A 13,083-nucleotide genomic window follows, 5' to 3' on the forward strand; every position below is an offset into this window, starting at 1 on the left:
GAAATGTCCCATTGACCCGTTGGACCAAGAATAAACACTTTCTCAACTTTGGTCTAACGAGTCAATGGGACATTTCCTGTTAAAAAGAACATTTTCGTAACATAACGTAAAGTAAAATATATCACACATATGCTAATATGACCCTGATCTTAAACGACAAGGTACCATCGTAAATGTGTCACTGCTGCAATATCGCTGGAGAAGCTGCACCAGAAAAGGTGATAGGTCTCCATGGCACGATCATTGGAATACCAGATGGGTCCCACAATGGAACAAAGGAAAATGGGAGATTTTTTTTGGTACACTGGCCACGTCTCGGAAGATCATCACCGCTCTACATGGCACTGTCTAACAACGAGTCCAGAAACGGCTCTGGGCCGCTGCAGAGCTGGAGTGCTTCACCCCGAGGGAGGCCTTCAGGTCTTCTGCTCACCCGCCCCACTAGAACAGCATTTCAGACTGGAGCAGCATTTCAGCCTTAACTGGGAAAGCAGAATGGAGCCTCATATCCATTCATGCATATTCATGCACGGCTGAGGTACAGATGTCGGCCATAAAAAGAGACGAAGGCCGCGCCTACGCTCTGCTTCAGGAAATATTACGGATTTCTGAATGCCGACAAGATGCAGACAATCGTCAGCTCTTGGTTGGTGGACCCCAATGTTTATGACATTTTTCAATTGTGGGTTCCAAATGAGTGGAGGATCAGGCTCTTCCAGACATGATGCATTTTGCACAATAAATGTAAAAATTTGTAGCAACGGGCTCCTTGATGGGGAGCTTAGAGACATTTGACGCAGCTCAGACAAGCCTTTCATTAGCTAGTACCTTTAGAACCAGGTACCAGCATGAGAGGTCAAAAAAAAAAAAAGGGCCACTGTGGAGGTATTAACCCATGATCATCACACACCCCTACCTGCTCGAGTTACTCCCCACTAAATCCCCCAACACTCACCCTAACGGTGGGTAAACCTTGCCTCACTAACCCCAGAGGCGGCCCTTATGCAAATCAGGCCAGCCCTATTGGCTGCCAATGCTACAATATGAATGAACCGGTATCACCAGCTCTATGTATCTAATACTGTGTTAAAATTTTTACGGCATTTACCAGACGCCCTTAACCAGAGCGACTTACAGTCAGTAGTTACAGGGACAGTCCCCCCCTGGAGACACTCAGGGTTAAGTGTCCTGCTCAGGGACACGATGGTAGTAAGTGGGGTTTGAACCTCGGTCTTCTGGTTCAAATCCCAAACACACAAGGACTCCCACGGTCCTCTCCTGAACTGCGTTGCAAAAGTCAAGGGTCAGTTTGGATGTTCTCACTCTCACACTTTGAACCCCTCGATACGTGTTTTCGATTTTTTATCCCCACTGGCATTGGTGTGTAGTAGACTGGTGGGTACAAAGTCCCATGTTCAAACCCCACTCACGTCCGCGTACTTCCAGGGGGACTGTCCCTGCCCGATAAATGCCATAAGTCTGCGGAAATGGGGACAGCGGTTGGGTAATTAGAACGATGTTAGAATAAGACGCATCCACACCAGCTGAGTCTGCCAAGATTTCCCGGTTGTAGGGGGCGATGTAAAGGAATGCATATTTAGTGTACTTGGCTCTCCGGCCATTCAGAGTCCGTGCGGCGTGACAAAGCCTCCTGACTGGCCCTTTTCAGCGACAGTCCCCGCAGCGTCTCCCACTCCGGCCTCGCAGAATGAATGCTGCGGGACGCGCACAATGGGGCTTTGTGCAGCAAAAACAGTGAAGTCATAGTTTCCCAGGACCCCCCCCCCCCCCGAGATGCTTAGCAATGAGAGAGCGAGAGGAGGAGGATGTGGAGGAGGGGGAGCTCGCTGTCTCTCCGTCCCAGACAAAAGGAGCCAAGGACACATGCGTGCCCCGCCATCTGTGGCCGCACGGGGGTCCCGGCCCCCCGGAGCGGTGGCGCAGCCGCCAGCCATCGCAGGTGAATTACAGGTGTCCCGCCTCCTTTAGTCGTTTAAAAGTCCCGAGGTAAGGACTTCTCCGGGAAGGGCCTTCTCCTCGTGAAAAAGGAGGTGAAAGGGCCAGAAAATGCCGGGGTGCGGGGCGAATAAACGAAACCGATGCATTTTTCATGCTGAGGGGGTGTTGCAGAAGGCTGCGGAGAGGGAGCCAAGGACGGGGGCGGAGCCTTTCGGTGTAACTGCAGGGGGTCTTTAGTGACCCCTGCCAAACTTTCTCCACCAATTGGTTTCCTCAGCCAGAAGATAGAGCAGCAGGCTGGAAGAAGGTGCATTAATCTGCTGCTGGATTCATATTTATTGCGTTCTGCACCGATCATGCATTTCAGTGTACAGCATTTAAACAGCATTCGAGACACATTATCCTCATTCTGGCGTGTAATTATAACATATCCCAGCCAGCCATCTGAAATCCAGAATGTCAGAGCTCCCAAAATACACGCAGATCACAGGGGATGCCAGAGGAACCCCACAATTTCCAGGGCCACGTTGGGCCCGCTGAGCTCCTCCCACCCACAGATAAGGTCAGCACCGGGCTCTGGACGTCCTGCAGCAATGACTCCGATGTCAAAGATTCTTTCTGAGAATGCAGTGTGTTTATTCAGAAGGTTGCCGAATCCCGATCCGCCAAGGTGCTACTGCGCCCCTGGGCGCCTGTCATGGCTGCCCACTGCTCACTCAGGGTGATGGTTAAATGCAGAGGACAAATTTCACTGTGTGCACCATGTGCTGTGCTGCAGTGTCTCACAATGACAGTCACTTCACTTTCATCTAATTTTTTTTGGCTTTTATATCAGTCTTGTTGGTCTCCTAATTCTTTCTTGGTGCAAAATTTCAGCCACTTTGATCCAGTCCCACAATGAGATTTACCAGGACGCACCGTTTCACTGTCTGTAGCTTTAAATGCTAATGAGTAGGAGAGAGGCGGGACGAGGAGGAGAGCGGCCTATAGAAGTTGAGGGACATTCGTGGAAATGAAGTCATCAACACCGTCCACCAACCACAATGTTTGGCGCAAACAGGAAGTCGTATTAGCGTTTTTTCATAAATAAATAGAATTAAAACGCTGGTTCTTCAGTCTCATGTGACGAAACTAAAAAAATACGTTTGTGCTAATTTTTACGTCCAATAACAGAGCAACTGCAATGCTTAGCACATTTGGAAGCCATGACGGTCGGTGGAGATGATGTTTTAGGGGCGGGGCGGGAAATTCTCTGGGTGTAAAAAGCATGAGAAACGGGAGGTAACCTTTCCCCTTATGATGTCATAAGGGGACAAATTCCAGCTGAGCTGCCGCTCTCTGAACGGTGGAGCAGAACGACCAAAACACTCTTTACACCGACCCCCATTTCTAGCCACTGCAGGACCATAGACAGGCTGAAGGAACTCGTATTAATGTTCAATCATCTCACAAAGTCACATTTTCATGTCAGGGGACCTTTATAAAATGCGCACAGTTGACCATTTTTCCTGCAGTGGTGATCAGACTGAGTCTGTCTCTACCTTGTGATAAACTATAATGGGGCTTGACTAATATTAGACAGTCAGGCGAGTCAAGATTTCCGTAGTAAATGCAGAGCAAACGTGATAATGATCTGGCCTCATACCCTTCGGAAAATGCCGGAGGAACGCTGCGGCCCTCCACCTTCTATTTTACCGATGTAGGTCCACCTCTTACTCTAATTACTGGCAGTACTTTACTCGCACAATCTATCTCTTCCCGGCATTGAACCGCCACATCTTTTCTGCTGTGTGTGTTTATTGGTGAACATTACAGAAGAAAGATTACGGCAGAAGGATGCTGGAACAGCTAAATACATCCAGAACTGGGCGTGGTCCAGGGAAAACATTTACATCATTACATTTTACATTTACAGCATTTATCAGACGCCCTTATCCAGAGCGACTTACAATCAGTAGTTACAGGGACAGTCCCCTCCTGGAGACACTCAGGGTTAAGTGTCTTGCTCAGGGACACAATGGTAGTAAGTGGGATTCGAACCCGGGTCTTCTGGTTCATAGGCGAGTGTGTTACCCCCAGTTTTGCTACTCAGAAATGAAAATATATTTAGCATGTCACGCAATCACAATATATAATAAGCATTTATCACGCTCTGGCTGTGTGCAGATTCTTAAAAATATTTTTTGGTAATATTAATCTTCATACATGCTTTGTATGAATTCTCACAATTTCTCCACAAGACAAAACAGGAGAACTGTTTTTGTGTTTTCTGTATGTGTAGTGTGTGTATGTGTGTGTTATAGTGTGTGTGTGTGTTATAGCGTGTGTGTTATAGTGTGTGTGTGAGTGTGTTATAGTGTGTGTGTGTTATGGTGTGTGTGTGAGTGTGTTATAGTTTGTGTGTGTTATGGTGTGTGTTATAATGTGTGTGTTGTTGTGTCTGTGTGTGTGTTATAGAAGAAGACCTAATTGGTTGATGGATGGGTGGGGAGGTTCTACAGTGTGTTATAGTGTGTTTGTGTGTGTATGTGTGATAAAGTGAAGTGATTGTCACTTGTGATACACAGCAGCGCAGCATACGGTGCACACAGTGAAATTTGTCCTCTGCATTTAACCCACCACCCTTAGTGAGCAGTTGGCAGCCATGACAGGCGCCCGGGGAGCAGTGTGTGGGGACGGTGCTTTGCTCAGTGGCACCTCAGTGGCACCTTGGCAGATCGGGATTCGAACCGGCAACCTTCTGACTTCCTTAACCACTAGGCCACCATTGCTAGGCCACTGTGTGTGTGTTATAGTGTGTGTGTGTGGGTGTGTGTGTTATAGAAGAAGACCTGATTGGTTGAAGGATGGCTGGGGAGGTTCTACAGTGTGTTATATTGTGTGTTATTGTGTGTGTGTGTGTGTGTGTGTGTGTGTGTGTTATAATGTGTGTGTGTGGGTGAGTGTGTGTTATAATGTGTGTGTGGGTGAGTGTGTTATAGAAGAAGACCTGATTGGTTGAAGGATGGGTGGGGAGGTTCTACAGTGTGTTATAGTGTTTGTGTGTGTGTTATAGTGTGTGTGCATGTGTGTGTTATAGAAGAAGACCTGATTGGTTGAAGGATGGGTGGGGAGGTTCTACAGTGTGTTATAGTGTGTGTGTGTGTGTGTGTGTGTGTGTGTGTGTGTTAAAGTGTGAGTGTGTGGGTGAGTGTGTTATAGAAGAAGACCTGATTGGTTGAAGGATGGGTGGGGAGGTTCTACAGTGTGTTACAGTGTGTGTGTGTGTGTGTGTGTGTTATAGTGTGTGTGTGTGGGTGAGTGTGTTATAGAAGAAGACCTGATTGGTTGAAGGATGGGTGGGGAGGTTCTACAGTGTGTTACAGTGTGTGTGTGTGTGTGTGTTATAGTGTGTGTGTGTGGGTGAGTGTGTTATAGAAGAAGACCTGATTGGTTGAAGGATGGGTGGGGAGGTTCTACAGTGTGTTATAGTGTGTGTGTGTGTGTGTGTGTGTGTGTGTGGGTGAGTGTGTTATAGATGAAGACCTGATTGGTTGAAGGATGGGTGGGGAGGTTCTACAGTGTGTTATAGTGTGTGTGTGTGTGTGTGTGTGTGTGTGTGGGTGAGTGTGTTATAGATGAAGACCTGATTGGTTGAAGGATGGGTGGGGAGGTTCTACAGTGTGTTATAGTGTGTGTTATTGTGTGTGTGTGTGTGCGTGTGTGTGTTATAGTGTGTGTGTGTGTGGGTGAGTGTGTTATAGAAGAAGACCTGATTGGTTGAAGGATGGGTGGGGAGGTTCTACAGTGTGTTACAGTGTGTGTGTGTGTGTGTGTGTGTTATAGTGTGTGTGTGTGTGGGTGAGTGTGTTATAGAAGAAGACCTGATTGGTTGAAGGATGGGTGGGGAGGTTCTACAGTGTGTTACAGTGTGTGTGTGTGTGTGTGTGTGTGTGTGTGTGTTAAAGTGTGAGTGTGTGGGTGAGTGTGTTATAGAAGAAGACCTGATTGGTTGAAGGATGGGTGGGGAGGTTCTACAGTGTGTTACAGTGTGTGTGTGTGTGTGTGTTATAGTGTGTGTGTGTGGGTGAGTGTGTTATAGAAGAAGACCTGATTGGTTGAAGGATGGGTGGGGAGGTTCTACAGTGTGTTATAGTGTGTGTGTGTGTGTGTGTGTGTGTGGTGTGTGTGTGTGGTGTTATAGTGTGTGTGTGTGGGTGAGTGTGTTATAGAAGAAGACCTGATTGGTTGAAGGATGGGTGGGGAGGTTCTACAGTGTGTTATAGTGTGTGTGTGTGTGTGTGTGTGTGTGTGTGTGTTATAGTGTGTGTGTGGGGTGAGTGTGTTATAGAAGAAGACCTGATTGGTTGAAGGATGGGTGGGGAGGTTCTACAGTGGGAGGAGTCTCGTCTGACTCTCGGCTCGGCTCGATTCATCTCGCTGTGCTGCAGGAAGGTCGGTGTTGCGCGCAGAACCCTGAAGAACCCGGAGCAGACGCAGCAGAACCCGGAATGGACGCCTTGTGGTTCTGAGCTGCCTGCGCTCCTGCTGCATGGAACGAGTCTCCGGTTCGGCCCGAGCTCGCAGGTGAAGTCGCCCGTTCAAGACCACAAGACGCAGAGCGAGAAGAAACGAGAAGAAGGAACCATGTCATCTCAAGCTCGATTCAAGAAGGACAAGGAGATCATCGGGGAGTACGAGACGCAGGTGAAAGGTACGAGAACCGCCGCGGGGCTTTCTGGGTACAAGCGTCGGTCGGATGGGCGCGACTCGGAACCTTTGTTTACACGTGACGCGCCGAGAACCGGGTCCGAGAAGGTCCACGTCGAGGAGAACCCGACGACCCTGCTCCGTTCCAGCCGCAAATCAAACGCTCCGCATGCAACGCTTATGCACAACGTGGCTGCATATTCTGTAAAAAAAAAAAAAAAAATTGGCCTGATGTCCAAAGTAAGGACAGGCTGTCCTCGGCGAGCCGTGCACGATTGTCCACTTTCCTGCAAAACAGAAGCGTCCGTCCAGCCGGTGTAAAGAACGTGGGACCCACAATTTAATAAATAAATTCAAAAATTTTATATATATAAATATAAATTGCAACATTGTAACAACATTAATGGAGCTAAGTTCATGCAGTGCTGGTCTGGGTTCGTGCACCGTATACATCCTCACACCGTAAATCATCCAGACTGAGCCCAACCCTCGTAAATCCGGATTGGCACACTTGCCAATATGGTTATTTAGCGCAGCCCAGCGAGGATATTAGCAGAAGTCTCCGTCCCTGCTGCCAAGTGTGTCAATCAGATGTCCCCGCCGCGACGTGGCCTTGTCGTGAGGACTTCTTTAGGAGCGCCGTGAATCATGCGGGTCGTCGGGGTGAATTATGGAGCGATGGAGATTGGGAACGGGGCCCCCGTAAACATGCACCTGCTCAGGGCCCGGCGGTCCGGCCCCCTTTGTTGTCTTGGGCGTGATTTACTGCGAGTGCATCCTCGTGCACGGCCCATAAAACCGCGACGCCCGTAATGGCCCGTCTTTATTTTAATAACGTCTCTGTCACCGCCGCCGAGCCACGTATTACACACGGCGACGACCCGAGCAGGACGCAGAGGGACCACCGTCTTCTGCTGGGCGACGTGTGACAAGCCCCACCTTACAGAAGATGACATGCTATTCACGTTCATAAAAGGAAGATCAATTTAGGCTGCAGCTGCAGCAGCAGCACGGAAGCATGAAAGACGAAGCTCGCCAAGAGCTGCTTTTATAAAGTGTTCATTTATGAAAAAGATCTCCATGGATAGAATATTGGATGGAGACGAAGGGCCTTCCACCTGAAGACGCATCACGGCGAATCTCGTAGACGCTGCATTCGTTCCAACCTCAAGGCAGCAGAAGTGATCAACGTTCCTCCCGGCACGATGATCACCGGCTTCATAAATCCATACAAGGACCCGAAGCGAGACGTGCTGCGTCGCCACCGCTCGCACGCGCTCGGATTACGTCGTGTTTGATGCGCAGCATCCTCAGAACATCTCCAGCTCTGTGGTCCACAGTGGGATCAGCCCACCGTGACCCAGGCCCAGATTTTCTGATGTTGGGTTCTGTTTTGCGTTCATTTATTAACCAGAAAAAAACGTCCAACGCTTTGAGGAGACCCAGATAAAGGAGATTGATTGGCCGTTGGAGGTGCTTAACGTCTTGTTCCCCGATCGTATCTCTGGCTTTCAGAGATGTCATCACTCTGCAGCCGAACGTTCTAAAGGGGCCGCTGCCCTTAATCCAGGATGCAACTAGGCCCGCCACCCGGCCTCCTGCCGGTCCAGTGCTGCGTGCATGATGGTTTACCTGCCAGAATACCCGTCCTGGCCATACGTCACCGTGCAGGAACGAGAGCGACGTACCGGCGCGGCTGGGCCGCGGCCAAGGGCTCCGTGATTCACGACCTGCACGCGCTCCGCAGCGAGCGAGCGGCCGGTGCTGCAGTGCAGTCCTTCACGAGGCCCGAAGTACCCGAATTCAGCCCGTTCACAACCGGAGCGTCATCTCAGCTCGGGTGAAAATTGAGGCAGCAAAGGCGTGAGATCTTTGCTGTTAAGATGCGTATCTTGGTTTCCTTTTTTTTTCTAAGCCTCCAAAGTCCTACAAGGTTGTTATTATCGTCTGAAGTCTTTAATTTAACGACCCGTTCTGTTGAGATGTTCAACAAGGAACCCGTGTCACCTTCATCCAAGCTGTTCAGCTGCCAGGGAGCGCGATTTGCATTTAAATAGAGAAGCTCCATGCTGCCAGGGCTTTAGGAGAACTTGGTCCTCCATCCCCCACACGGCCTGACCACTGGAGACCCGGCAGCTGGTCAGCAGACAGAATTAATGGATCTCCTTGAGTGGACGTCTACTGAGCTACTTAGGCTTGTCCACACAAGAATGCTTTTCTCTAAAATGAGTTATAACCCCCGTCACACCTGTAGGTGGCGCTGTAACTCCCCGCTGTCCTTGTTGGTGGAAGTAGCGGTGTACGGTGGTAGTAGCCTAGCGGGTAACACACTCGCTTATGAACCAGAAGACCCAGGTTCAAACCCCACTTACTACCATTGTGTCCCTGAGCAGGACACTTAACCCTGAGTGTCTCCAGGGGGGGACTGTCCCTGTAACTAAAATGTTGTTAGGAGAGAACGTCCAGAACTCTGTTATAATCCCCCTCCACACCTGTAGGTGGCGCTGTAACTCCCCGCTCTCCTTGTTTGGAGAAGTGAAGTGATTGTCAATTGTGATACACAGCAGCACAGCACACGGTGCACACAGTGAAATTTTTCTTCTGCATTTAACCCATCACCCTGAGTGAGCAGTGGACAGCCATGACTGTGCTCTGCTCAGTGGCACCTTGGCGGATCGGGATTCGAACCGGCAACCTTCTGGTTACGGGGCCGCTTCCTTAACCGCTAGGCCACCACTGCCCCAGAGAACGTCCAGAACTCTGTTATAATCCCCCTCCACACCTGTAGATGGCGCTGTAACTCCCCACTCTGCTTGTTTAGTTTTCCCAAAAAATAGAAACGCTTCGCCGTCCACACGATACGCAGAAAGGAGAAATTCTCTCTGGAAGCCATTTTAAAAAAAGGACCGTTCCGGGTTCCCTGAAACGGCGTCTCCGTGTGGACGTAAGGCCGGATGGAGAAAAACCGGGTTCCTGGTGGACGCATCGCGGTGGATTTCAGCTCTAACAGGGAACCGTGGATCCGCTGGATTTCAGTGGTCGGTCGTACGTACCGGATCCCGCGGCTCGGGACAGAGCAGGTTCCCCTGCCCTGGCCTCGCCGGGCCCTCGCACGTCCACTTCATCCCCGGCCCCTTTATGAGGGTCGTGAAGCTTTAACGAGGAGCCCCGTAAAAACGCCGGCGCGGAAAACGGCGCCCCGCCGACTTGCACTAAATCAGCGCTCGACTCCGGAAGATTATTTAACCGGAAGCGCTCTCGGCCTCTTCCTGTCCGCCTGCTTACCGCCATCTGTCGTGGAAGCGCGGCGCTCTCCCGGTCCATGTTCCGTATCGCAGGGAAGCGGAATATTTTATTCATCGCAGTCAATATAAAAGATTTAGCGATTCGGGTTCTTATTAGAACCACACGGGCAGCGCCGCGGCTCCATTTTATACGCCGGTCGGGCGGCGGCCACATCGCGGCGGGCCGCATGCTGTTCTCGACCGGCCCGGGGGACTCGTCCTCTGCATTTAACCATCACCCTGAGTGAGCAGTGGGCACCATGACAGGCGCCCGGGGAGCAGTGTGTGGGGACGGTGCTTTGCTCAGTGGCACCTTGGCGGGTCGGGATTCGAACCAGCAACCTTCTGATTACGGGGCCGCTTCCTTAACCGCTCGGCCCCAATGTCTCCATGGTGTCTTAAAGACACCTTGAGAGGATGTAGAATGAAATTGACTGCGAACAGAATAGAATCTAGTTACAGCCACGCCCTCTGTGTCCTTCTACGTCAGCTGTCCATCATGGCATAACCTGTGAAAACTGTGATGCAGGTACAGATGTGTACACGTGAGGCAGCGCTAGTGAATCGTGAGCAGCCGGAACGTAGAGACGTCGTTAATTAACGGCCAATTACCAGCCTGCTTATTATGGAATACTGGAGCACTGCGGGTCGGCGCGAGATGAAAATACCAATTAGCTGTCGTGAGAGAAGAGGCGGCGCATGACAGTGCAGGGTGGTGGTGGCCTAGTGGGGTAACACACTCGCCCATGAACCAGAAGTCCCAGGATCAAACCCCACTTACTACCATCGTGTCCCTGAGAAAGACACTTAACCCTGAGTGTCTCCAGGGGGGGACTGTCCCTGGCACTACTGACTGTAAGGCGCTCTGGATAAGGGCGTCTGGTAAACGGCGTGAATGTAAACGATGTCTAGAGCCGGGGTCAAACAGCCGTTTGAGTATAAAAAGAAGTACGTAGTTTGCTGCTCGTCAAATTTTACTCGTGCAAAGAGATTATTTCTGAAAAAATATATGGCAAGTGCGGCTGGTTTGGGGAGGTGAGCGCTGCCAGAATGCCGATTTCTTTACGCCGTTTTGTTACCGGCGTGAATATGACGTGACGAATGTGTCAACTAATCAACTTAAAATCAGCATATGCAAATCATTAAACACCAAATATTACTAAATATTACCCAAGAGGCATCAGATTTTGACACGCGACTCTAATTTAAAGACCTGATTAACAGCTCCGGTGGGCGTGGCCAGACGGGGTGGCCAATCAGATTTGAAGGGGGGGGACTTAATCGACCTGACATCGATGGACGGCGATCTGTGATGCAACAAAAGCCGACACACCTCGCATTTTAACGTTACAAGAAAACACTATAATCTTCAACATTTCAACTACAATTGAAATAAAACAAACGACAGATGAAAATTTAATACACTTTTCCAAAGAGCCGCAGTCTAGAACTTCAGAGCCAGAACACTGGTTCCAAAACGGGCCGGGCCTGTAGAAAGGGTCCGGTTCTGGCCTCCTGCTCGGCAGGGACTGAGGGGAATTTCTTCTGAATAATTGATGCCGCTATAAAGGATTAATTTTCCTTAACAAGTGGAGAGAGAGAGAGAGAGACGCTGCTTTGTTCTCGGCCGCGCCCGCTCAGGACGGCGGAGCGCGGAGGACGCCATCGCGGCGGACCTCGGGGAGCACAGGGGGGAGGAGGGGGCCGTCCTGTCACGGATCCGGTGTGGCCGCGGTTCAGTGGAAAGTGACACTTGCGTAACGTTCCGTCCCGCGGCAGGAGAAAGCGGCGAATGTGGGTTCCGTCGTTTTTTCTGGCCTGTTCTGCCGTGTGAATAACGCATCATCATCTCATGAATATCACAGAAATAACAGATTCGGCGAGAAATGGACCGGCATCTTTTAACCAGCAGTTAACCAGGTCATAACTAAACATACATAATTGTAATAGTCATAATCAATAATATGGCTCCGCCCATCCCCACATGTCTATTACGCCATTTTTAACGTAGCGCTCGGCATGGACTCCAGGGACACGCCCGCCGCTTTACATTATATCCTGCGCGCCTGCAGCCGGGAACAAAGGCGGAGTGTGGGGGGCGGGGTCAGCGAGTCGTGTCACCAGACCTCCCCTCCTCCCCGCCGCGGCGGCGGCGGCGCCGTCTCCCGGGAGAGTGTTGCCGGGGAGACGGCATGCAGCCTGCCCGCTGCAGCCTTTAAAGGGCGTGGTCTCCCGAGAGCAAGTGCGCGATGGCGATGGTGAAAATTTGTCTTTGCCGCGCCGCGCCGCGCCCTCTGCCCAGAACCTTCCGGATCGCGATCGTGTGTCTCAGTGTGCAGATGCAGTGGTGAACACCACGGCGTCCATTTTCCACCATTCTGTCTTTTTAAAAAGGACAGTCGGCGAGATCACAGCCGTTCAACATCAGAACCACGACGACCCCCCCCCCCCCTCTCTCTCTCCCTCTCGCTCTCTCTCTCTCTCTCCCTCTCCCTCTCTCTCCACGGTCTCTCACTTCTACACAGGAGTACAGTCAGAGAATCCCACCACCAACACAACAAATTATTTCCATTGTTATATTAATTCATATTTGGAGTTTTGATTGAAATGTTATGAAGTGAAAGTCAAGTGATTGCAGCACAGCACACGGTGACACGGTGAAACGTGTCCCCTGTATTTAACCGTCACCCTTGGTGAGCAGTGGGCACCATGGCAGGCGCCCGGGGAGCAGCGTGTGGGGACGGGACCTTCATCAAGGGGACCTTGGCTGATTTCGGGCCTGCGTCCTTAACCACTAGGCCACCGCTGACCCATGAGTGTCCACCTGAAGATTATCAGCATGTGTGATTGTGTGTGATATTATTATTAATTTACGGGACCAAGTGCAGGACTGCTTACTAAAACCTGGAATCGATTTAACCGGATTTTCAACATTTTTTACATTTACAGCGTTTACCAGACGTCCTTATCCAGAGCGACTTACAGTCAGTAGTTACAGGGACAGTCCCCCCCTGGAGACACTCAGGGTTAAGTGTCTTGCTCAGGGACACTATGGTAGTAAGTGGGGTTTGAACCTGGGTCTTCTGGTTCATAGGCGAGTGTGTTACCCGCTAGGCTACTACCACTACCAACACTCATATCAAGTGATTTA

General features: G+C 50.5%; 1 protein-coding gene across 1 annotated transcript in view; it reads left to right on the top strand.

The window, feature by feature from the left end:
• The first annotated feature begins 6,347 nt into the window (after positions 1-6,347).
• The window catches only part of LOC114772237 (SLIT-ROBO Rho GTPase-activating protein 3-like), a 43,109-nt gene continuing 36,373 nt past the window's right edge, over positions 6,348-13,083 (top strand). The window contains 1 exon segment of the mRNA XM_028965239.1: positions 6,348-6,652. Coding sequence (XP_028821072.1) covers positions 6,586-6,652 — 67 coding nt within the window. The 5' untranslated portion in view covers positions 6,348-6,585.

The sequence above is a fragment of the Denticeps clupeoides genome, unplaced genomic scaffold (genome assembly GCF_900700375.1).
Source record: "Denticeps clupeoides unplaced genomic scaffold, fDenClu1.1, whole genome shotgun sequence".
NCBI classification, from domain to species: Eukaryota; Metazoa; Chordata; class Actinopteri; order Clupeiformes; family Denticipitidae; genus Denticeps; species Denticeps clupeoides.